Consider the following 26688-nt stretch of genomic DNA (forward strand, 5'->3'; position numbering starts at 1 on the left):
TGCTGTGCGCTCGGGGTCGGGGTGAACAGAGAGCGGCTCGTTATCATTTAAAGGAACAGGTGCTGTTTACACAGGGGGAGAACACTGCTGTGCACGTTCCATTAAGAACCAGAACTGTGTTCCCTCGTGGAGAAAGGGGAGGACGTGTCCCCTTTAAAGAAACTTGGGGGGAACGGTGTCATTTGCGATCAGGATCTGAGTCATTATTGTATAAGCACGTCTCCATAGCAACTGAATAAGTTGGAGCTGTGAGTTATCCATTTACCCATCGTCCCCTTCCCTCTCTCTCTCTCTCTCTCTCTCTCTGTTTTCTCTGTTATGAGAGACTTCTCTTAGCTTTTATCAAAAGCTGTTGCCAAGGTCAGTCTTGCTTCAAACCCACAGAACAGTGGCCACAGTCTCTGTAAATCACTGCAGGAAAAAAGGTGAACTGAATCCAACTTCTGGTGCTCTGTAGACCCCTAAAGATTAACGCTTAACTCTGACACAAACCTCAGCCTCTGTGTGTGACCTAAGACCGAAATACAACACTTGTCCTAACCCTGACCCCGTAGTGAATGAACAAACCCCTGTTTAAATTAAAGAAAGGGTCACGTAGTAGATTTCATAAGTGAAAATGAGTAAACACGCCCTCTACAGGCAACACAGGTAAAAGTGGCCCATTTCTGAGTTGTACACTTTGAAACATAAACAAAAAACACAACTTTTTTTTTTCCTTTTAAAGCAACACTAGGTCAGGTTTGTTATTGTTGTTTCAGGGTGGGATCCTACCCTCTACCGAAAGTTACATAGGGCAGTTTACACAGTGCTGAGCCCAGAGTAACAACGTCAGAGTCTCTGTTCTCTTTATTACAGCTCAGTGGAGCATCGCAGTGAATTTGAAGCTGTGATTTGAAGGTAAAAGTATTACCCAGTGTTGCTTTAAGTGAAGCAGGGGTGTGTACACGTTTACACACGTGTTAAAGTTCTGTAGTTTACAGGGTTAGGGCTGGGGTGTGGAGTTTGGAGAAAGGAAGCTTTAGCTCCTGGAAAACATCATGTTAAGATTAATTCCGAAGTTTACAGTACGTTTTTTTCTAAGTACAAAGCGTCTAAAGTGCACTCTCCTAATGAAGTGTCCAGTTTATTAAAGTCCTGCCCACGTTCCTTGGTCACCGTCCAGACGGCCACTCTACGTTACATTTTATGAGCGGAAAACAACGTAAACCTTGAATGTAGCTGTATGTATTTAAGCTCAGGAAGTTGTTTGCCAGACAGGGGAACATTGCTGTGAATGTTTGATGGCAGAGCATTAGTGAGGTCAGGTGCTGATGTTGGATGATCGTCCCAAAGGTACCGGATGGAGCTCAGTCACTACTCCACTCCGCTGCTGAGCTTAGCCTGATGTGCAGCTGCTCCAGAGCGTCCCATAGAGGCGTGTGTGGAGATTTCAGGACTGTGGAAGTGGAAGTGGAAGTGTATTACAATTTGAAAATGATTAGTTAGGACCCAGCGCTTGTTATTTCTCTACAGCGGGGTGTTAGTTTTGAAGATAAGGAAATGGTGTCATGTTGATTTTTGTCAGGGTCTTAGACTGGAGTCACAAACATCCTGACTCTGCAGAGAGAGAGAGAGAGATTTCAGAGGTGCCCAGAGCGGCTGATGGCAGCACTTTTTCAGCCTTTATGCAGCTCTGAACGTGATGAAATTGTTCAGGGCTTTTTCTCTCAATTAGAGGCGAACACAGGGAGCTGTCGCTGCATTTTTCACCCTGTTATTTTCTGCTGTTTTGTTGTTGTTGTGGTGTTGTTGTTCTTCTAGCATCACATACTGACTCTTCGCAGTCTTATAAGACCATTGTAGATACACCGTCAATGCCAGGCGGGGTCCACAGAGGTGTGAAGCCCCTCTGTATCAAACTGTGGAGCAGCAGCACTGTGTTCTTCAAAGATCTCCCAAAAATGAGTTCACACACGTGACACGATGGAAACAATGCTTAGTTATTATATGTTCACCGTCCACTGGTGGCGCTGTTGAGCTAAATCCACGTAGACACTCACCTTCAGCTACAAAAACAGTGCTGTAACATGTTAGCGCTGCTGTTTCTAATCTTTGGAGCACAGACTTAAACCTAAACTACGTCCATATCCTTAAGTTTAGTGTTATCCTAAAGATTAGTGGAAATATCAGGGCTGATTTTATTGTATTTATTTATTTGTTTACACACTGGGTTGCCAGGTATTCACAGGAACCTCTGTGAATACATTTAGTAGACATTATACGAGGGGCAGTTATGTTTAGTACACACTGTACAAGTCCTAGGAACAAACATGAACAAAATCAACTCGAATCCAGACGATTCTCTGGAGCTGATCCTGTCGTCATGAGGTAGAGCGGTGTGTGTGTGATCTCGAAACCACAAACACAAATCCCGAGGAAATTTAATAAAGTACAGGAGCAGCTGAAGTGTGTAATTCATCACACAGCAACATCCACAGCTGTGTGTGTGTGTGTGTGTGTGTGTGTGTAATCAGATCTTTCTCGTCTGATCTCATTACTGTTGCGGTCTCGGAGTGGCTCTTAGCGTCGCTGTCCTCTGATCTGTCTTAATGTCTGCCACGCTCACTCTCCCAGTCCTACGTCTCTGAAACCCTTACATCACCTTTAATGGAGATAGAACATTAGCTAGAACCGGCTGAGACCGTCCAGACAAGCTCGGCCCAAGAGAGAGAGAGAGAGAGAGAGAGAGAGAGAGGCCACTGAGACTGTGGCTGTGTCTCAACACACACTGAGGGTGAATCCCATTTCACCCCTTGCCCCTTACACTTTGCCCGACCCCTCCTTTTTGCCCAGGGGTAGGGGTCTCAGTTCCTGTTGGGAAAGAGAGGTAAGGCAGAGGGTGAGGGCTATATACCCCTTGAGACCCATTATTCAGGAGCATATTTCAAACACAGCGACAAATGTCAGTATTTTCTGGTTTAAAAACGATGAACCCCAGTGTATCATCTTTAATGTAGTTTCAGTGCATTGCGCTCTTTAACTTCAAAACAAGCAGAAAATATCAGGTTTCTTGTGGATATCGTGGAATTACCAGCTCCACCTTAAATGCTGGAGCAATTACATTGTAGCACCTGTGGCTACTGCAGCATTTAAGGTGGAACTGGAAGTTTAAAGATGCAGAATAAGCAGCTGTTTTATTATAAAGTCTAGAAGCTCTTCTCTGATATTGCTTTTAATAAAGGGCCGTCCTGTTTGTTTCATAGGGGATGAGTTTAAGAACTACACCCTGTAACTGTGGTATAAGAGGCAACATAACACTCCAGAATGAGGAGGACGGGTTTCACCCCCACATCAGTGTCACCTCAGAGGAACCCAAAGCATTCCTGCTCTGTGGGGGTCCTGTGGGCGGGGGATGGGGGGTCCTGACCGTAGGGTGAAAGGGGACTAGTGATGTATGCAGAGCAACAGATGGCCCACAGTCTGTAATGTGGTCAGTGGAGCTGATGAAACGGACAGTGAACGCAGACACGAGGCATATTCAGCCCGAGCCCGTGTGTCTGCAGCTTTGTACGCAGCAGGACAAAGCTTACTTTGCATTAGCTTTATTTTGGTGACCTTCCAGAAGAAACATTGCAACACATCAGGCGAGAGTGCATTCATTAACATTTTTGCCCTTACTCACTACAAGCATAGGTGCCAACGGTGGAATAATAAAACTGAGTCTCGCTGACATTTTAACCGCAGAGATCATGGAGCTGATGTCCTCTGTGTGTGTGTGTGTGTGTAGTCTAAAGTGGATGAAATTTTAACTTGTTTATCTTTGGCGTTTGTGAATGATTTGTGGTTATCTCTCACACTGGACCCTGGGAAATGGGATTCGGGACCTTAGCGGGAACCATATCAGACGTTAATGAGAGGATATTAAATAATGTACAGCGTCATTGTTGAGATTGAATATCCTCCACTTTTGACATGACTTTAAATGATTTTATTACATTGTTTCAAGATTCATTACATAAATAACGCCTTGACAGACATGCTCCTAAATACTATAGGGAGGTGGGCGACATATTCGTTAATTCATTCATTCATTCATTCACTTATTCATTCATTCATAGTCTATAACCCTTATCCAGTTCATGGCGGAGGTGGGTCCGGATTTTACCCGGAATCATTAAGCGCAAGGCGGGAACAAACCCTGGAGGGGGCGCCCGGATGAAAACCCACGCAGACACAGAGAGAACACACCACACTCCTCACAGACAGTCACCCGGAGGAAACCCACGCAGACACAGGGAGAACACACCACACTCCTCACAGACAGTCACCCGGAGGAAACCCACGCAGACACAGGGAGAACACACCACACTCCTCACAGACAGTCACCCGGAAGAAACCCACGCAGACACAGAGAGAACACACCACACTCCTCACAGACAGTCACCCGGAGGAAACCCACGCAGACACAGAGAGAACACACCACACTCCTCACAGACAGTCACCCGGAGGAAACCCACGCAGACACAGGGAGAACACACCACACTCCTCACAGACAGTCACCCGGAGGAAACCCACGCAGACACAGGGAGAACACACCACACTCCTCACAGACAGTCACCCGGAGGAAACCCACGCAGACACAAGGAGAACACACCACATTCCTCACAGACAGTCACCCGGAGGAAACCCACGCAGACACAGAGAGAACACACCACACTCCTCACAGACAGTCACCCGGAGGAAACCCACGCAGACACAGGGAGAACACACCACACTCCTCACAGACAGTCACCCGGAGGAAACCCACACAGAAACAGGGAGAACACACCACACTCCTCACAGGCAATCACCCGGAGGAAACCCAAACAGAAACAGGGAGAACACACCACACTCCTCACAGGCAATCACCCGGAGGAAACCCACACAGAAACAGGGAGAACACACCACTCTCCTCACAGACAGTCACCCGAAGGAAACCCACTCAGACACAGGGAGAACACACCACTCTCCTCACAGACAGTCACCCGAAGGAAACCCACGCAGACACAGAGAGAACACACCACACTCCTCACAGACAGTGACCCGGAGTGTGACTCAAACCCACAACCTCCAGGTGCCTGGAGCTGTGACAGAGACACCACCTGCTGCTCCACCATGATGCCCTGCTACATATTCAGTCATTTCAAATTTATATGAAATAAAGTATTTTTCCAGTAACTTCCTTTGAAAGTTGAGTCCTTCGAAGTTCCTTTAAAAGTTGAGAAGGAACTGCACTGTCTGCTCCCTCAACATCCAAAGCTGAGGTGGCCTTTATCAAGGCAACTCCCAACTGTTCTCCAGGCTGTGTGTGTTTGTGTGTGGCATGTGCTCAAATGGAGAGGCACAAGTTTGTGCACATTGTGCAATGACAATAAAAGTACATTTATGTTTAAGTTAAATTAGACTCTAAGTCGAGAAAATCTTTTTTCATCCCCAGTGTGGTGGCCATGTTGGCAATATTAGGGTTTGTTTCTATAACAGTCAGCATAATCCATTGTATTGCTTTTGTTTTCTGACAGGATGTAACCAAGGAAGCAGTGGAGATTAACTGGAAGCTCATTGTCATTCCCAGTCAAGTGTTCCCTGTGTTTACACACTCAGTACAAGGATAAAACCCAAAACCATCCCATCATCACGGCCCATTGACAGCTGGACGTTGCCTGGTGTTCTGGACACTCCCAGTGTAGATACAAGACCTAGGAAACCAAAACTAATGAAAGGATTTGCTTCTAGTTTGGAAAAGGTTATACGATCAAGAGTTTCAGTAGTTGTACAAAGGGTCCAAGCATCAGAAAGTCAACATAGTTTGTTAGCTTGTTAATGGTAGTAACCTACATGTTAGCATAACACCACATCATACAGGGTATAGGACAATGTCGTTAGCATAGATTACATTCCGCTAAATTGGAATCATATTGTTCAGCAAGCAACAACAAGGAGAATCATTAGCCACATCCTTTGAGTGTCCAATTAAAGAATGGCAACAATTTTAAAGGTTGTTGACCTAGTCTTAGCCGATCAGGAAAGCTCTAGAACCGATTAAGTGAACTTGACTAGTCCTAGCTGTCAACAAAGACTGGGAAGCAATAGCCATCTTGTGTCCAAGGAACCATGGTGTCCACAGTTTTCCGTTGGCTGATGCTGGTGGCCTTTATCACGCTTACCATTGGCGGCAACGTGCTGGTGTGTCTGGCCGTGGGAACCAGCCGGCGATTGCGACAAATCAGCAATTGCTTCATCGTATCCCTGGCTCTGACAGACCTTCTCCTGGGCCTCCTCGTGCTGCCTCTTACTGCTACTCTGGAGCTGAGGAGTGGACGCTGGTCGCTAGGAGGGACCTTCTGCAACATCTATATCTCTGTGGATGTGATGCTGTGCACCGCCTCGATCTTCACGCTCCTGGCCATCAGTGTGGACCGCTACCTGGCCATCTCAGCGCCTCTCGAATATTCCAGAAGGGTCACCCCTTTGAGGGTGGGAGTCTCAATCAGTGGCATCTGGATAGTCTCCATGACTGTGGCCTTTGTGCCCATCCAGCTGGGCTTGAACACGGAGGACTTTATCGTCCAGAACATGGGCTGGGAGATGGGGGACGAGGGAAAAGAAGGAAAGACCTGCCGTTACGAGTGGAACAACAACTATGTCCTTCTGAATGCTTCTGGGACCTTCTTCCTCCCGCTGCTGGTCATGTGTGGGATGTACCATCGCATCTTCCTTGTGGCCCGTGAACAGGTAAATTATCTGACCCTGCGATCACTCCTTCTGGGTTCCAATTTGGCTTTAGTAAATGTTAGTATACTCTGATTACAGATGGATGGCTCAGATATCTTCATCCATCAGATCTTCAGATTTGTGACTTTTGTCCGAGGTTGAGTTGACTGATGGGGGCTTGGAATAACTCAGACTATCCAGGTTGTTCTTCATCTCACAAAGGTTATAGGGCAGGAAACAAAATGGACAATACTGAATTAACAGAATCTCTCCAGGTTATTCTAGGACAGTGCAGGAGATGAACAACTCCAGGATGTCCTTTGCCTCTCAACAGTTGTAGGACAGGATAGGCTAAGTCGATCACTCCAGGTTTTGAACCTTGGACAAAGACGCATCTGAATCTAATGGTCGAAGATGTCTCGGTCTTGATCCACTTATCCCGATACGTCTCACTGGAACTCACAACCTCAGACAAAACCACAGGATCTTCTTCAATTTGACGCTGACCTATCGCTTTAATGTTTACACTGTGTTTATTTTCCCAGGCGCGTCGAATCCGAGCTGCTACCCCCTCCTTCATCCGCTCTCCCTCTGTGGTAGTGACGGCTCGGGAACACAAGGCCACAGTGACTCTAGCCGCCGTTCTGGGAGCATTCATCGTCTGCTGGCTTCCGTACTTCATCTACTTCACCTGCATGGGCCTGAGACGCGAGACCAACCCTCCGCCCCTCACACACTCCGTGGTGCTGTGGCTCGGCTACTTCAACTCCGCCCTGAATCCCATCCTGTACCCGGCCTTGAACCGGGACTTCCGCAGAGCGTACAGCCACTTGATCCACTGCGGTACCTCGCGAAAGGGGTCATCCAACTCCAGCAGGAACTTTTCTAACGGCCTTCAGATCCAACAAGACAATCCATGTGGACCCCCACATCTCAACCTGAGTGAGGTTAATGATGGAGGTACACTAGTTAACTCTAGATAACGTACATAGGTATTATAAATATTAGGGTAAGGTGTGGTGTCACTGAGTGTAGTGTATTCTCCCTGTGTCTGTATGGGCGTCCTCCAGGTTACCAAGTCCCCTCTCCCAGTCATGGCGTGTGTGTGTAAGTGATTGGGTGAAAACCAGGGTCTAGTCCTGCCTTGTTCCCAGTAATTCTAGCTAGGTTTCTGGAATTGACTATTAAAAATCACTTGGAGTAAACTTCTTTTTTGATTCTGACTTCCATTAAAAGTTAAGACCATTTTTGCTTCTCCTGTACAGTTCCTAAATTGGAGATAGGAGGTTTGGTTCTGACAGGGATTATATTTATCTGCATGTGCTCTTTAGGATCAAACAGTGGCCTGAAATATAAATGATACGCAGTGGAACTGTATTTCCAGTAAAGCGTGTGATATCTAACTTTGGATGATTCCAAGTTATAATTTAAAAGTGGTCAGCGATTCTACTCTGCGCTGATGAATAAGTGACCGTTCAATTCTTTCCCTCTTCCTCCAGGCGGTGTGGACGATTGAGAGGGAAGGGTTATATAATGACAGAAAGTCTGATCTCAGATTCTGTCTCTCTCTCATTCTTTCTTCCTTTTTAAGCCTGAGAAAGTTCAAAGGAACAGGAGAAAACACAAGTCTAGCACATTCTTCCATGGACAGAGCTGATGAAAATGAGGCTGACAGCCGTTCATGCTTCTGTCACTTGAGTTCTGGGGGTAGCAACAGCTCAATCTGTGTATTTAGGGTCTGTAGTACATCCCTGTGTTTTCCCAAAATACTTCGCAAAATATTAGAGTTATGTATTTTTTTTTCCTTCATCTATATTTATGTGTTTTATATTTCGGTTTCTTTTTGAACTGCCCTTATCTCAACACTTCTGTTTAACTAAACACAATAGAGGAGAATGCAAACTGCCTGGATCTATCACATCAACCAAAAGACACTGGCTTAGCACCAAGAGCAGGCCATCCTACCCGCCCAGAGAGCAAGGCCAGTTGTGCTTTCTAGGATTCCCATCTTCAATCTCATGATGATCAGGTCAGTGATTAGATCTATTCATGCACTAATTTCTTTAGTGGAGTTTTACAGCATTGTGCTGAAAGTGGTAGGGACAGTGAGGTTTTCCTCCCGCCATCAAATGTTACACAGTGCAGTTTCTGCAGTGCTTAGCCCAGAGTAACAAGGACTAAGGCTCTGTTCTCCTTATTACAGCTCTGTGATGCATCACAATTATTTTGAAGCTGTAATTTAAAGGGAATGGGTCAAGAATGTGTGAACATTCCTGTCTTCACAGTCCTGTTGCTGTAAATGAGTTTGTTCATGTTATTGTCTCTTAGCAATGTGTCCTGAGTAGTGTGTACAGTGCTCCAGAGACTTCCAGCTTCACTGAGCCCTAGATATTACTGCAGCCACTTAGAGACCAGGACATGTGGTGCTGGTCAGTAGATGCTACAGGGCCGAAGGTTTTGTGGACACTTCAATAAACGAAGAGTTAGTTCCCAGTAACGGTGTCTACGCTTCTGGTGTTGACCGATACAGACACACAACCTCACGCACTGATGTGCTGTTAGATGATCAAGTGTTTAACAAGCAACATACATTTAAACATGTTCCAGTCGTGTGAGGATGATTAGTACACGTCATAAAAGGCTAGAAAACCTGTCTGCGCCTGCTACATTTTTAAACATGTTTGTTTAAACAAAAGAATACATCAGCTCTTTATGTTCAAACTGTGGAAAGTGTTTGAGTGTCCTCTAGGGACAATGTGAGGTATTGCAGAGCACAAATCTCAAATAAAATTCAATATCAAATAAATAAACATTTTCAAGTATGTAATCACTATATTATAACACTCCAAGAATGTTAAAATTGCATAGTGTCTTTTTTTTACGAACTGTTTAATCAGAGAGCAGTACACCATTTTAGTGATGAGTGTTTTTCTATGCATTTCTAAACTTAGCTAATGTTAATTATGTTTTTTTTTGTTTATGATCATTACAAAATATACTATATATTTCTATATAGTATTTTAAATTATATATAAAATAAAGTCCATTCATGAAATATTTTATTGGGGAAACTGTGACACTTTTTCTTTTCTCAGTTTAATTACTTAATATTCTGTTGCAGTTGTGTGGGCGGCACAGTGGTACAGCAGGTAGGTGTCACAGTCACACAGCTCCAGGGTCCTGAAGGTTGTGGGTTTGAGTCCCGTGAGTCTGTGAGGAGTGTGGTGTGTTCTCCCTGTGTCTGCGTGGGTTTCCTCCGGGTGACTGTCTGTGAGGAGTGTGGTGTGTTCTCTCTGTGTCTGCGTGGGTTTCCTCCGGGTGACTGTCTGTGAGGAGTGTGGTGTGTTCTCTCTGTGTCTGTGTGGGTTTCCTCCGGGTGACTGTCTGTGAGGAGTGTGGTGTGTTCTCTCTGTGTCTGTGTGGGTTTCCTCCGGGTGACTGTCTGTGAGGAGTGTGGTGTGTTCTCCCTGTGTCTGTAGGCTCTGGACCCAACGCCACCCTGAACTGGATAAGGATTACAGACAATGAATGAATGACTTGCAGTCGTGCAACAAAGATGAGTGGTCATTGGTTGATTAGTTAAAATAAACCCCTGTATTTTAATGTAAAGATTCTGTGGCGTAAGGCAAAATGTTTATAGGTGCATAGAGGCATAGGTACATTTTGTGCGGCTATCCAGCGCAACATCTGACACTCCAAAAAGGGTATAACAACATTTATAAAGATAACATGGATAGCTAACAAATACTGCATATATTTATATATCATTTATCCAAAAATCACACTAATCCCTGTGGTTTACCCTGAAGCCCACTTTATTCTTAATTTTACCACCAAGTTCAGTACTTCTAAGAAAGTGCAATAACAGCAAAAAACAAAAAGACAGTAGTAGACGATCCCTGTTTTCTTACGTTCACGTTATCTACTGGAAAGTGATTAAGTATTCTGGGTACGCCTGCACATCATGAAAGATCACAAACATAGTCGGGGCTTGTATATTATCAGTGACACTGTCGTATAAATCTGTGGCCGAGGAGCTCTTGGCTGGAGGTGAAAGAAGACCAGACTTTCCAGTAGTGTAGTCGCCAACCAGTACTTTGGCCAGATACATCCGCTTATGACCCAGTTGGTCTGGTTTGGAGTATCCTCTGGACGAGTAACTTGGGTCAACAGCAAAATATGCACCATTCCCATACATGGCACCTAAAAATAGAGCAAGCCAACGTGTGAAAGGCAGAAACACACAGGTACAGACAGATTCTGAAATGATTTTGCATATTTTACAGGTTAGACCACAGCTGTGTTATACCATGCATCCCAGCATAGCTTCGATTGAAACCTCGATGGTCGATCTTGTCTATGTTTTCAGGGCCGGTGCCGTGGAACAGCTTCTTCTCATTGTTCTGGTGCTTGTTCCTCTTGTCCATGTCTTTCTTATGGATCATGTAGCTCTTCCACAGAGTGCTGTTCTGGACCCTCTCGATCTGAGGACAATAAAATGTTAACTTGTGACTGTGTGTAGATCAGGCTTGAAAAAAGTGCATGTGCATATTGGAATCTGTTCCTACAGCCCGCAAACTGTGAAATAAAACCTTGCAGACACATTTCTGTGGGCTGCCCAAGTCAGAAAAACTGAAATACCATGAAAAGTTCTTCTTAAATGGAAGATAGTTAATTTGAGTATTTCTAGGATATTAAATAAAAGAACTGAGCAATAATGTCAGAAACAGGAGCAGAGAAACAAGCAAAATGAGCTTCTGCAAAGCTGCAGGCCCTGGTTGTGGGCTGGTAGGCAGGGGGTGAGCAGTAGCTCATTAGCATTTAAAGGAACAGGTGCTGAAAGCGGGCGTTCTGAACAGGGCTGTTTACACAGGGGGAGAACACTGCTGTAGGGCTCGTGGGGTTTGGACCATAGCAGGTCACAGATGTTTCATTGAGAACCAGAACTATGTTCCTCTGTGGAAAATGGGAGAATAGGTCCTCTTATATACTCATGGATAAAACACATGCATGAAGTGATCTCATTTACAGTAAACTTACACTGAGAATTGTATTCTGCAGTCCAGTTTTTGTGAATTCGGTCTCCACAGAATTGTATTCCTGGCTGCCAGGTTGAAGTTTACACCTCTTAACAGAGGCTCCCTTCATGTCTTCCCAGTGACCCGGCAGAGGCTCTGAGTTGTCGTCTGCAAGAAAACAATGATGTAATAAACCAAGACGTCAAAGGTCAGATCAGGACAAGGAAAATGCAAGTAGACGATGATCTTACCTTTCCGGTCGAGCCTCTTTAACTCTATGAATGTAGCTCCTCTTTTTGCAATTTTTCTTATCAAATCAACCTCAAACTCCTTGTTGCTGATATTGATCTTCACTTGAGGGAGTTTTTGCTGAAAGGCCTCCTCCAGGTCGTAGTTGGTGGAAAGGTCAAAAGCTACAGGTTGGTTTACTTGGTTCAGATACTGCCACTCGACAAAGGCCCCAACCATGAACGCCTTTTGTTTGCGGTTCTCGTTCTTCTCGACTTTGCGAATCAGGTCCCGGATGGTGCTCTCCACTTTGGCCACGTCTCGGGTCAGGCCTTCCACATCGATGACCGGCTCCGAGCCGCTCTTGTTCAGCCGGATGCTGACCGTTAGCTCCCTCTGTAGGTTAGACAGCATCTCCGCATCCTCTCTGGTGAAAAGGCTGATGGCGGAGTCTCGGATGGAGCAAGATGTTTGCTCTTTTACGATTAAGCTGGTGATCACATCTCTGGCTTCATTCAGGTCCTGCTGCGTCTCGGCACACAGCTGAAACACAGCCGGCTCAAACTCCTCACCCACCATCTCAAAGTCCTCGCTCGCAGAGGGCTCTGGACTTTTGCCCAAGAGGTAGCTGGTCATAGAGTCAAAGGTTCCTTTGATTCAAATGTTTAAATGAGAGGAAAAGGACAACAGAGCATTTCTTATAAAGGAATTTAAAACTGTAAACATTTGTTTCATAGTTTTAAACCCAACTGGAGCTTTAAGAGATTTTTGCCAGCTTCAGATAAAGTGTCATTTCAACAAATTCAAAGAAAGCCAGTGTTAAAAATGATGCCCTGGTGCTCACATAATTGTTATGGCACAGGTTACACTCAATAACAATGACACCACTTTGTCTACCCACCTTTTATCCAGCCCATTACGCTTGTGTCCCCCAAATCCTCCTGCTGCCTCTTGAGCATGCTCTGGTGAAAATCTGACACCATCGATGTCTGGAATATCAGGAACTTCACAGTTTGCAAATTTGTTCCTTTTTTCTTCTTCACAAAGTCAATCAGGGCATCGATCATGGCGTCAGCAACAGCAGACGGACTCGCCCCACCTTGTCCTGATCATCGAGACACCAAGAAAATACCAACCTTTAAAGCAACATTACTCGACTTGAGAAAGCAAGCTTAGAAAGTGTGAGAGGACGATGATCACAGCGTGCCGTACCTGTGCCAAGAGCTGGTAAGGCGACGGATGAGAAGTTTTGAGCTTCACACAATTTTAAGACGTTGTAAACCATCTCTTTGATGGACGCTGGGCTGTTTTGGCCTACGACGTGGATTATGTGTCTGCAGGGGAGCTGTCCTCCTGAGGTCAGAATCATGTGCCTTTGCTGTAAACTTGCCTTCACTGTAAAAACAACCCCATAAAGGGTTTTAATGTAAAACATCTGAAGGTATGAGAGTTCAGGTATTCATTAGGAAGTCAAAGAGTTTACAGACCAGCCTGTGCACATTCCTGTTCCACTGCTGACCCAGCAGCATCTAAAATGGCCTTGGAGACTCCTAGATTAACACAGATTACAACAAGAAGTTACATTCATTATGGACATTCAAGCATTTTTGGCATTTACCTGGAGGAAACTCTTCAATGACACTTTGATTTTATGCAGATCTAATTCTTGCTATTTTAGCACCAACCTGTAAGGTACTCACAATGGGTACACCTACATGAGTTAGCTACACGTTTTGTGGTGCACATGAGGTTTTGTGTAATTGGTAAAGACCAAAGCTGTGATCACATGCACCACATCTAGTGGTACTTCAGAAAATGGCAGTGTTTCTAAGACAAGTGAAGTTGTCTGTAAGTACAGGGTGGGCCATTTATATGGATACACCTTAATAAAATGGGAATGGTTGGTGATGTTAACTTCCTGTTTGTGGCACATTAGTATATGGGAGGGGGGAAACTTTTCAAGATGGGTCGTGACCATGGTGGCCATTTTGAAGTCTGCCATTTTGAATCCAACTTTTGTTTTTTTCAAAGGGAAGAGGGCCATGTGACACATCAAATTTGTTGGGAATTTCACAAGAAAAACAATGATTTTAAAGTAACTTTATCCTTTCATGTGTTATTTACAAGTTTCTGTCCACTTATAAAATGTGTTCAAAGTGCTGCCCATTGTGTTGGATTGTCAATGCAACCCTTTTCTCCCACTCTTCACACACTGATAGCAACACTGCAGGAGAAATGCTAGCACAGGCTTCCAGTATCCTTAGTTTCAAAAGTTGGATCCAAAATGGCCGACGTCAAAATGGCCATCACCACCCATCTTGAAAATTTTCCCCCCTCCCATATACTAATGTGCCACAAACAGGAAGTTAATATCACCAACCATTCCCATTTTATTAAGGTGTATCCATATAAGTAGCCCAACCTGTAGATGCAACTAAAACACTAGGGAGTAGTCTTAGCTGGTGTCTTCACATAAAAAAATCCCACTGTGGCATGGCTTTACCTGACTTCAGAGAGAATGTTGCATTGGAGGAGTTCACAATGGCGTCACTTCTCTCTTTCGTAATGTCCCCTGACGACACCTCGAGCGTTATGTGTCCCACCTGCACAGTGTGCACTCCCAGAGACCGAGTGGAAACCACACCAAAGAGTCCTAGAGTGTCAGATAATGATCTGCTTCATCAATCATTGTACTAATATCGGTTAGCCTTTTTCATCATTGTTGCAATTAATAATCTTTTGTATGATCTGCAGAAAGCTACTGTTGTTTTGACAGCAGAGGGTACTCAACCCTTTACTTTTCTGCTCAGTGCTTGGTAACAGCTCAACACAAACACAAAGAGGTATGCACAGTACCAGTCAAAAGTTTGGACACATCAAATTAGTGATTGGTGGAATAGGGCCAGTCACTGTATAGAACTGTGTATTTTAGGATATTTAGGATTCCAGGAGAGAAACTTACCAGGCAAGGATTTGGCAACAGACGATTTTTTAGGCGATTGTTGCTGAATGCCTGGTGCTCCTGTTTTGACCGGACTTGGCCTCCCACCTCTGAAGGTCTTTGTGAAGGACTAATGGGCAAAAACAAGGAACATTATGAGCCAGAACAATCCCTAAGTAGTTGTGAAGTGCTTTGGGGAAGAGTTTACCAGTACCTGTACAGTCTCATTGTCAGAACTGTGCACAACCACTGTCACTTCTTTAAGATGCCGAGGATGGGCTTTGGCACTGAAGTCATGAACCACATTTAGTAGGAGGGAGGAAACCAGGTCTTTAGGAAAGCAAAGGTTTCCGGTGCCAATGGCTGGGAATGTGATAGAGAACATTTGCTTTTGTTCTGCCTTTTTAAGGCAATCCCTAATGATCTGTTTCAGCATCTGTTGGAACGAAACATCAAGGGATATATTTCAGGGAACACTGCTCTTGTAATTGTGCAATATGGATTTAGGATGACAACAAATCTCTTACGATTACCTCATCTTCGGAACTAGTTCCTCCATTCCAATATGGACAAATAGTATGGAACACTGTTTGACAATTTAAGTTATAGCCATTTGTAACGAGCATGTCTCCATATTTTAGTTTCGAAGATCCAAGTGAACTCAGATGGATAGTAGCTTCAGACTGGAGTTGAGGACCAGCTACTTGCAGAAGAGCTTTGGAGATAGCGCCATTGCTGAGGTCACCATCTACTGAGATGGTGTTGACAATCACATCACTCTGTGGAGAGGATAGTAAAGTAAATCGTTAATGTCTGTTAGAGATTGTCCAGATTTGCTTGTTTAATAAGTTTTGGTGGATATGTTATTTTATATAATGTTTACTTACAACAGCATCCTGGATGTTCCCTTTCTTCAGATGGATTCTGAGTCCCTCTGGAGTGGATTGAGTTGCAATGGGCTCAGAATCCTCTACAGACCGTGATCTGGGCACTAGGTATGAGGTCTCACCCCCAAACATTCCTGGTTTTTCGAAATCGGGAACTTCAGGAGTTTTGTAACCTGGTGGTTCATGGCTCCTCTGCCCAGCACCTCGATGTCCGTATCCACAATTACCTTGAGTGTGATATCCCTGACCTCTGTTGCCACGTGCACGACCGCGATTACCACGACCACGACTGCCAGATCTCGTTTGATGTGAGAAGGTTATTTTGGGATTGAAGGCTGCAAATTCCTTCCTCACCGCCTGAGCCATGGCATTCACCGTGCTGGCATTATTGTCCACCAAGTGTATCTGGGTCAATATGTTCGGGCCACCTTGGCGATTCTGGTCATTAATGTAAGCATGCAATTCCTTGGCAATCGTCTCAGTGCAGAGTTCAAGAGGAAAGCCAAATACTCCTGAGCTGATGACTGGGACTGCAATGGAGGCGCACTTATTATTCACAGCTTGGTTCAGACTTTCCCTCACAGCTTGTTTCAGCCTACTCACTGCCGTACGCCTGTCTGTATCTGAGAAGCGGGGACCCACAGCATGCACTACATATTTGCATGGAAGATTCCCTGCTTCAGTGGTGATGGCAAAACCAGGTGGCACTCGTCCATTGGCAGCAACATACTGGTCAGACCACTTTTGTAAATTTGGTCCAGCAGCATTTAATAGTGCCAGCGCCACACCACCAATGTGCTTCAAGTCCTCGTTGGCAGCGTTGACCACAGCATCTACTCTGAACTGACAGATATCAGCCTTTCTAACTGTGATGATGATTCCTCCAGGCATTTGGACCCCACAGGACACCTGTCCAACATCTTCCACTCTGTCACGCTCATAGTCATCTTCATCCTCTTCCAACATGTGACTTTCCTCAAGCAAGACCACAAACTTACGATCCTTTATCATTATCAAGAAAAAGCTTCCCTGCTCCTGAAAATACTTTTTAGCACCTGCCTTGCTAAGTGTCAACTTATCAGTGTGGAGAGCATCTACAATTTTCTGGAAATTGTCCTTGGCTGGTTGGACATGCACACGTTCTCCAGACAGTCTGATCAAGGGTCTTCTGGGGTCAAACTGAACGGTCACCTCGTTGGAATTAACAAATTTTTGCCAAACTGAGGACTTTTTCTCATTTATGAATCTCACCGCAGCATAAGACTGAACACGAATGACGTCCTCGATTCTCGAGTGTGTGTTAATAAACTTCTCCAAGCTCCTGCTGACCTCCGAGACTGGTTGCTTAAAGCCACAGACTATAAGTCTGTCCCTGTCTCTTGGGGGTTTTATCACCACCGTTTTCTTCCGGGTTGAGTTGTAGGTATCACAGAGCCGGTCAGTTAAGGAACGCCATTCTGGCTTTTCAATCACTCCCAGGTCCTCCAAAGAAATGGTATTGGATGCAAGTGATAGTTCAAGTCTCTTCTCAGCCTCGGTCAGAGCTTTGTCTGTGCTTCCCATCAACTTGACATCCCCATTTTCAATTCTGTAGACTGCACCTATTCCCTTGGACGTGAACAGATCTCCTGACATATCCTCGCAATCCACTGATCTCAGGAACTCCAGCAACGAAGGGTCCAATTTCAGAGTCTTCTCTTTCATGCTCACTCTTCTCTCAAGGATCCAGTTTTTGATGTCTATAATTTCTACACTAAGACCACGTAAAGTTAACTGACTGAGGTCGTTTCTGTACGCATATTCCAGTTTTGGGTGTCTAGTCAAAGCACTGCTTTGGAGTCCTTCATGCAGATACAGAGAAAACATGGCAGGGGACATCGCTATACTCTCGTAGACACTGGTCTGGTCCCTTACCACCTGATCTGATGCTTTATTGAGAACATCTTCCAAAATTGTCTTGAGCAGCCTAATGTCTGGCGCCATCCCTGCCAGCGTCAGGACTCCATTGTCCATACTCAAAAAAGCTTTGTCCTTTACTACTGACCGGATGTCCTTCTCTATTGTAGACCACATAGAAGGGATTACCGCATGCTCAAACACAGCATAGTTGGACAGTAATTGTCTAAAGGCATCTGTGGCGTTTTCCTTCCATTTGTCAATGACCTTCTTGGTTATGTTCTTCTGTCTCAGCAGCGTCGGAAGAGGACTGAGTTGGACTTCAGTCTTGTCCATGTTCACCCGGCAGAAATGTGAGCTCATCTGATTATCAATGGAAGGTAAAAGAACATTCTTGTCTAGGAATTCCCTGATTGCAGGATGGATCTTCTCTTTGAAAGGTTTGGGTAGTGTCCACGTTGGTCTGTCTTTGCCATACAGTGCAGAACCCAAGGACGTGTGATATGGGTAAACATTGACTGGAGTCCGGGCAATATGATGCTTCCTCCCCAGGACTTTCTCTAAATCTGAGAAAGGATGACAACTAACATTTATTTCACTGTTTACACAAATAGGGCACACACTTTCTGGCCATGACTTTGAAACTAGGATTGTAGACCTTTGACTAATCTACAAAATTAACAGATGATTTACCTTCTTGCTTTTTAAAAGTGATTATGGCAGCTTCCTCTTCTGGAATCATCGTCACTTTTTCCACTGTCCCACCCCACTTTTCAAAGTAAAGCTGCAGCAGGTCTGTAGGGGTCTGGCTAGGCACGTTTTCCACTTTAACACATCTACTTTTTTCCAGAGCCCGGCTGATTAGACCATAGTGCTGGAACTTTTTATTGCTCTGACTCTCTCTGAGGAACTTCTCAGCAACTGCAAAAAATATTAAAATTTTACTCACAATCTGATCAGTTTGAGGGCAATGCAATGTGTGAGTGTCTTTGTGTTTGATGATATCAAACTGCAAATGTATGACACAACACATTATCTGACCTCACTGTCCAGAAAACACAGCACGTGTCACTGTCCCAGGTTATGTTTACCAAGACCTTTTTTCAGTTTATCTGTTGAATACCTACCACTGGGATCATAAAACGTCACAACTGCAACATCTGATTCTCTTATAATCTCCAGGAAAAACTCCTCCTCAAAAACGCCACTGATGCTTTCCACTAAAAGCGTAAGTAAGTCTCTGGACAGTGTGTCCGTCAGTCTCTCCACGACCACAGCACCTGGCTGCTGAAGGTCTGAGGGTGACACCACCTCATTCTGGAGGCCACTCTGATTCCTCTCAAGGTCAACTGGAAAGAAACAAGTGAGCATTAAGAAACAAGTGAGCATTACAGGGTGTATAACACAAGGAACATGTTTTTCATTGATCTCAGCAGGTTCCAGAGTATAGACTCACAGTGTGGATGGACGTTGACCGGCACCTTGCAGATACAGTGGTTAGTTATGTCCAAAATTTTTTGTGCACCTGAAATATTGAGACAAACTGCTGTTATTTGTTTAATACATAAAAAGTAAGACTGCTTTAAACTTGACGTAACCTGGTCTAACAGTCTCCTACAGTTTAATCTATGAATTGATAGGGAGTTTAAAATCAAACATCCTTAACATCTACTGAAGCACCTCGACTACTCTCCTGGTCATGTAGGATTGTGGTTAAGAAGGGATTAAAAATACTTATGGTGGGCAATATTCAATGCGTGGTCATACCATCAGGAGACTGGAAGGTAATAATAGCAACTTGCTCCTCTGGGTATGTGCTGATGTTCTTTATCGGTCCACCCCAAGTCTCAAAGTACAGCTTCAGAAGATCGTCGCAGGTCACAGCATCCGGTGGCACGTTCTCCACCCTCACACTCAAGGTCGTCTTCACAGGTGGACCTCAAGATGTGAAAACAATATGAAGACATTAGCATGTATTTAGATGATTTAGATTAGATTAGTGTAGTGTCACGAGCCCACATTTGAGTGGCATTTAAATAAAATGTAGCGTCTTTACCTGTCCAATGTCAGCTTGGACCAGGAGGCCACCATGTTGGGCGACATTACATATGATATCACGGAATTAGCTATAATTAATTACTACTCAATAATTATTATGCTTATTGATCCGCTGAAGGGTTCTTGGCTCCTAAACTGAATCTGACCATCCACATCTGTCTTTGGCTACAGACTAGGGCCTGAAGCTCTTGTTCGCAGATTTCTTTCATGCTCAGGTTGTGGCATAGAGCGTCGCTGGATTTAAACTATAGCTTCTTAATTTTGCTAATAGATATAAAACTTGGGCTGAAGTCTCTATTGCCTTGAGGCAACAGTTCTCAGCTTATTTACCTTGGTGTGAATCTTACTAATTCTCCTCTCTCGCTTCATTTCTGCAGTTCTCTGATTCCTTTATTTTCCATTTCTACTCCCTCTCTTCTAACTGACTACAAAAATCCAAAAACTGACTGAAAAAGACTGAACTGAATGCTTCAGCGCTAATGGTTTAAAACTGGGCCCCAGGACCAACGCCTTGGATGTCTGATAGTTGTAGGAAGGCAAATCCTTTCCCTTGTTCTAATTCTGATTGGATGCCTCAGAGGTCTTTTTAGACGAGAACCACCCTGAGATAGTGACATCACATGTAATTTACAACATTTGACAAGACAAAGAGTTTAGGAGCGAATGGCCAAAATTGTTACGTATCCTGAGCCATGCTTTTGCAAAAAAGAACAACTAATATTCCTTAAACAGGAGTTATCACATGAGTATAAGTATCTCAAGATAACCTAGAACAAACTAATTACATTTGAGAGAGATTAATTAGGATTCAGCATAAAGATTATATGTTAACACTAATTAATGTCACTCAGACCAACAATGATTTCACACAATTCTTAAACAAATGGCGCACACACAATATCTAGATATAACAGATAGCTGCTGTGTGAAGATGCTGGTGATTCACGATTAAAACTTCATTTTAAACACATAGATATAGTTCCATTTTTGATTGTCCAACTGGAATTCCTTTTACAAAACTGAGACTTGTGAAACAGAGACATCCAATCAATTCATTTGTCCAAATTAAGAAAAGTTTGATTGTGTAGTTTTAAGAATCTTTGAGTGTGCAGAGGAAATGGGGAATAGAGGTTGATCATTTACTGCGCCTCTGTGTCTCTCGCTCTCTCTGCATTCCACTGAAGCAGCAGGCCTGTCATAGATAAGAATGAAGTGACAATTTTATGATCCTGGTCCAGGCTTTCATGCACCAAGTTGTTATCTGGACTTCGATCCAGCAGGAAGGGAGTGATCCGAGAGGTCACTGAGAGACCGGGATAAAATCTAAATATTACAATCCCAAGAAGTCAAATTTGTCGTGAGAGAAATTAAACCACATTCATCATACTGCTCTACACTAGATTAGATACAACTTTATTGTCATTGTGCAGAGTATAGGTACACAGCCAATTAAATGTAATTAGCATCTAACCTGAACTGCACAATGCAATACATTTACATATAAAGTGCAGATATATAACAGACTATAGCAATTTGGGATACTGGGGTATGAAAATGAAAAATGTATATAAACAGAGTGGGTAATTTATATGGATACACCTTAATAAAATTGGAATGGTTGGTGATATTAACTTCCTGTTTGTGGCACATTAGTATATGGGAGGGGGGAAACTTTTCAAGATGGGTGGTGACCATGGTGGCCACTTTGAAGTCGGCCATTTTGAATCCAACTTTTGTTTTTTTTTTCAATGGGAAGAGGGTCATGTGACACATCAAACTTATTGGGAATTTCACAAGAAAAACAATGGTGTGCTTGGTTTTAACATAACTTTATTCTTTCATGAGTTATTTACAAGTTTCTGACCACTTATAAAATAGGTGCTGCCCATTGTGTTGGATTGTCAATGCAACCCTCTTCTCCTACTCTTCACACACTGATAGCAACCCCGGAGGAGAAATGCTAGCACAGGCTTCCAGTATCCGTAGTTTCAGGTGCTGCAATTCCCAATAAGTTTGACGTGTCACATGACCCTCTTCCCATTGAAAAAACAAAAGTTGGATCCAAAATGGCCGACTTCAAAATGGCCGCCATGGTCACCACCCATCTTGAAAAGATTCCCCCCTCCCATATACTAATGTGCCACAAACAGGAAGTTAATATCACCAACCATTCCCATTTTATTAAGGTGTATCCATATAAATGACCCACTCTGTATATTATTATGTAAATAATATATATATATAGAGAGAGAGAATACACATAAATATCTATATTAAAAGTCTCCGAAGACCCTTTTATTTCTGAAACTAAAAGAAAAATGACATATCTGAATACCCCAGTAAGGAGGGAGGGGCCTATCTTTTAGTCCATATGGGGAATATGGCCGCCATATTGGATCAAGGGTTATGGAGCATATCAAGAAGACCAGAATTGACGAAAGAAGACAGGATTGAGGTGATTCTGAGAAATGAAAGTGTATTTAAAATAAATTCCAGTGTTGAGCGGATCTACTGATCTACTTGGATTTCCTTGCTGTGGTGGTATAAGAGACCAGGGGTCACCATGGCCACCTCTAACCTCTCAGCTGTGAATGGATTAACTCTGTTAGGGAGCTGTTTAAAGCACTGAATGTTCTAGATGCCTCTTTTTTATCACCACAATAATAAACCACTGTCTTTGTTTACTTCTCTTTGCTTACTAAAAAGACCCAGTGGCATTCCCCTGTGTAAATGATATGTGTCTGTAATCATTTTCTCAATCATTTTTGAAGAGACATGAACTGACGCAAACCAAGTGCACACTATCTCTCACCTGTTTGAGGAAAGCTGGATGCCACATCACTTCCTGTTGCAGCCTGTAATAAAAGGCACATCAGCACATTGTAAAAAACACTTGGACCTTTGACCTGGGCGACACAGTGCTGTAAACTAAGGATCTGGACTCTTCAGAATTCTCCACACATGGAAAAATACATCTGAGTAATAACAGCCAAACCCACACACTGCTGCAAGGGTGGGGCTGAAGTGGTTTATGGACGTTGAGACTCCACACCTCCAGCAGATTCTCTCACCCTCCCACAGACACTCGCTACAATCTGCTGCCTCTCAGATCAAAACAGCCCTGAACGCTACAGGTTCTTAATCACAGACCTAGCAAACATTTCATGTGAAATGAAGGATATTACTTCCGTCTCTACTTTTTTGGGGAAATCTTTACACAAGAAACTTGAATATGATGGCATTCGACCACAAGAACTCTACACCTTCACTGCCCAAGGCTGGAGGTGTTATATATCCCTATACCACATCTGACGTTAAGCATTGTGACCTTAGGCTCATGTGCAGCTGCTCTAGAGCATCTCATTTTACTTCAGGTTTAAGTGAACTGACTTAGTGCACGTTAAAGTCTATTAACTGTCACAAATATCTTCTGACTCTGAGGTTATATGAAATCTATCTCTACGTTGGCGGGTAAACAGCACCTCTACTTATGTGTAAAACAGATATAAGGGGAAAGGCTTGGTCCCACTCACTGCTTCACTGGACTCTTCTTTCTGATGCTCTTCATCTCCAGGTTTGAACACCTTCAGTTTCACCACCTGATTTTCAATGGTTACGGAGTGATCTCCTTTAGCAAGGACTTGATCTCGAACTGGAAAGAGAGCATTCAGTCAATGACTAACACTATTTTAAACAAAGGAGAGCTTCATTTTTACAATTAAGATGTCGTAAACCATGAGATAAATGCTCTTTTAAGTGATTTAAAAACACACTGCAAAATACTTAGATGGTAAAACGACTAATACTTATTTTAAAATGCATTCAGGTTTTCCAACATAGAAAAGAACGTTGTATGCAGTCAAATGGTTCTTTAAAGGTTCATATTTGAGTCGGCCTCACATTTAATCATAGTTTAAAGCTAATGCTAATCTGGCAGTTGATGTGAGCAGGGTTTAGCAACATGTAGCATGTATCAGATGCAGTCTTCCCCAGCCCCTCCATGTCCCCCCATCCCCTGTGAGAGCATGAATGTGGTCTGTAATTGGCTGGAATAGTGTTGTGTTTTTCTGTAAGAGCCACTTGGACCTGGTCTCGGAGGGAGGGTGCACTGAGGTGCTGTAGGGGATTATTAGCATCTTAATAAACATCAATAAATTCTTAGGGATTTCTTTGGCAAACACCTTTTTTTTTTGAGTTTATAATTAAATGTTTCTTCTTTTTGTAAATATATAAATCAATGTTTAAGCTCTGTTCTTTTAACAGTTAACGTGTATTTGAACCGTAAAAAAAGAAAAAAACAAAACACAAATCAAGTAGCCTAAGTGGCTGCGGGCTAACCTACGTCATCCATTGTGACGTTGTAACAGGGTGCCTCTCAAACGACTACTCTCTACTCCCTACATAGTGCGCAGCATTTATCTGGAAATAAGGACCCTAACGTACAAATTAGTTTACTAAATATACACATGATATACATCGATTTGAAAAAGTGAACATTTAGTGCGTTAGCTGATTGTGAGAAGCGGCATTTTATAACTTTTGTAGTGCACTAACTAGGAAGTAGGGAGCAGTTAGGAACGCACCCATGGTGTTTGCCCCAATGTAAACTGTATAAAGCCGTCCGTTTTATACAAAATAAGTGGGTTGTTAAAACTCTTACTCAATGAACTCGTTACATTTGTTTATTGCAGTACAAAGGGAAGTATGTTTGGGGAGAAATACAAACAAATTCACTTACTTTGTGCGGATTTGAAGAAGACAGTGGTGGTGTTTTGGTCGATGTCCACCGCACAATCTCCTCCCTGAGACTTCTTCTTGCTCTGAAAGTAAATCTGGAGTTTAGCAGTGGGTGTTTTGCTGGAGGTCGAGGGCCAGTGTCCCTCCACAGTCAGGGGGTAAGGATAGCCCTCCATGCCGCTCCTCCTCACTCAGCTCCGTGGAGAAAACCGCCCGACAGCCGCTCGATGTCAAAAACACACAGTCACACACTCATCCCCAGCCGCAGCTCTTTCGCTTTCGTTTCTCTGTACGTTTCGGTTCGTCAGGGTTGGGTTTGTTTCGTTTCGAGGTCAGAGGCTGTAAAGGACGCCCTGGACATGTTTGTTCTAGGTGAAAGTACGAGTGCCTTCTGTAGAGGGAACCAACGTCTAACTCATGTCTGTGCTGTTCCTCCACATCAGAAGTGAACTGTATGAAGTGCCGTACATTGCGAGATTCAAACAGATGCTTTTGGAACATTATTTTATTCTTTTTCTGCTACCACTCCATCCTGGTCTCGCTCTCTCTCTCTCTCTCTCTCTCTCTCTCTCTCTCTCTCACACACACACACACTCACACCTGTGGACAGTTTTACACACACACACACACACACACACACTCACACCTGTGGACAGTTTTACACATACACACACACACCTGTGGACTGTTTTACACACACACTCAGTCACTCACACACACACACCTGTGGACAGTTTCACACACTCACACACACACACACCTGTGGACAGTTTCACAAACTCTCACACACACACACACACACCTGTGGACAGTTTCACACACTCACCCAGTCACTCACACACACACACCTGTGGACAGTTTCACACTCACACACACACACACACACACACCTGTGGACAGTTTCACACACTCACACACACACACACACACACCTGTGGACAGTTTCACACACACACACACACCTGTGGACAGTTTCACACACTCACACACACACACACACCTGTGGACAGTTTCACACACTCACCCAGTCACTCACACACACACACCTGTGGACAGTTTCACACACTGACACTCACACACACCTGTGGACAGTTTCACACACTCACACACACACACACACCTGTGGACAGTTTCACACACTCACCCAGTCACTCACACACCTGTGGACAGTTTCACACACTCACACACACACACACACCTGTGGACAGTTTCACACACTGACACTCACACACACCTGTGGAACAGTTTCACACACTCACACACACACACACCTGTGGACAGTTTCACACACTCACCCAGTCACTCACACACACACACCTGTGGATAGTTTCACACTCACACACACACACACCTGTGGACAGTTTCACACACTCACACACACACACACACACACACACACACCTGTGGACAGTTTCACACACTCACACACACACACACACCTGTGGACAGTTTCACACATTCACCCAGTCACTCACACACACACACCTGTGGACAGTTTCACACATTCACACACTCACACACACACACACACACCTGTGGACAGTTTCACACACTCACACACACACACTGTGGATAGTTTCACACTCACACACACACACACCTGTGGACAGTTTCACACACTCACACACACACACACACACACACACACACCTGTGGACAGTTTCACACACTCACACACACACACACACCTGTGGACAGTTTCACACATTCACCCAGTCACTCACACACACACACCTGTGGACAGTTTCACACATTCACACACTCACACACACACACACACACCTGTGGACAGTTTTACACACTCACCCAGTCACTCACACACACACACCCAGTCACTCACACACACACTCACACCTGTGGACAGTTTCACACACACCCACTTTAAGTGTATTATAAAAATGTACAGTACACAAAATAGCCAGTAGATGGCGACAGAGATCGACGAGAAATTGGCTCCTGATCAAAGTATGTGGACAAACTCTTCACACACTCACGTTGTAGGGAGTTGTGGGTAAAATGCATCATATATATGTGATATTCACAGAATTATAAGAGAATTCATGTTAAAGTTATTAGTGTAGTTTAGTTTAGTAGCTCGGGTTATTATTAGGGTAAGTTTCAACAACATTTTGTTGTGCAGTGTTTATTACAATGTTATCTCTCTCTCTCTCTCTCTCAATCTGATAGAGTGTGT

At 43.9% G+C, this 26688-nt stretch overlaps 2 protein-coding genes across 2 annotated transcripts; one reads left to right on the top strand and one right to left on the bottom strand.

Moving 5' to 3' along the window:
* The first annotated feature begins 6129 nt into the window (after positions 1-6129).
* Positions 6130-7739, top strand: hrh2b (histamine receptor H2b). Its single transcript, XM_066651781.1, has 2 exons — positions 6130-6750; positions 7275-7739. The coding sequence occupies exons 1-2, from the start codon at positions 6130-6132 to the stop codon at positions 7710-7712; spliced, it is 1059 nt and encodes a 352-aa protein (XP_066507878.1). The 3' UTR covers positions 7713-7739.
* A 2056-nt stretch (positions 7740-9795) lies between these two features.
* On the bottom strand, positions 9796-24750 carry LOC136674888 (protein mono-ADP-ribosyltransferase PARP14-like). The gene is made up of 19 exons (XM_066651182.1): positions 24496-24750; positions 23291-23409; positions 22570-22612; positions 19467-19637; positions 19156-19224; positions 18827-19048; positions 18393-18620; positions 15804-18265; positions 15450-15695; positions 15131-15352; positions 14938-15046; positions 14479-14628; positions 13463-13525; positions 13188-13370; positions 12877-13080; positions 11999-12625; positions 11770-11915; positions 11039-11213; positions 9796-10932 (listed from the first exon to the last, which is right to left on the bottom strand). The coding sequence occupies exons 1-19, from the start codon at positions 24668-24670 to the stop codon at positions 10652-10654; spliced, it is 5895 nt and encodes a 1964-aa protein (XP_066507279.1). The 5' UTR covers positions 24671-24750; the 3' UTR covers positions 9796-10651.
* Between the last annotated feature and the right edge of the window lie 1938 nt (positions 24751-26688).

The sequence above is a fragment of the Hoplias malabaricus genome, chromosome 18 (genome assembly GCF_029633855.1).
Source record: "Hoplias malabaricus isolate fHopMal1 chromosome 18, fHopMal1.hap1, whole genome shotgun sequence".
Classification (NCBI taxonomy): Eukaryota; Metazoa; Chordata; class Actinopteri; order Characiformes; family Erythrinidae; genus Hoplias; species Hoplias malabaricus.

What these genes read in the sequence shown, in the direction of transcription:
- hrh2b (XM_066651781.1), top strand. Translation starts at nt 6,130, where the DNA reads ATGGTGTCCACAGTTTTCCGTTGGCTGATGCTGGTGGCCTTTATCACG. An exon ending in TCCTTGTGGCCCGTGAACAG is followed by an intron (nt 6,751 to 7,274) that starts GTAAATTATCTG and finishes TTATTTTCCCAG; the next exon opens with GCGCGTCGAATCCGAGCTGC.
- LOC136674888 (XM_066651182.1), bottom strand. Translation starts at nt 24,670, where the DNA reads ATGGAGGGCTATCCTTACCCCCTGACTGTGGAGGGACACTGGCCCTCG. An exon ending in CTTCTTCAAATCCGCACAAA is followed by an intron (nt 23,410 to 24,495) that starts GTAAGTGAATTT and finishes CTCTCTTTCCAG; the next exon opens with TTCGAGATCAAGTCCTTGCT. An exon ending in CACTTTTAAAAAGCAAGAAG is followed by an intron (nt 18,266 to 18,392) that starts GTAAATCATCTG and finishes ATCCTTTCTCAG; the next exon opens with ATTTAGAGAAAGTCCTGGGG.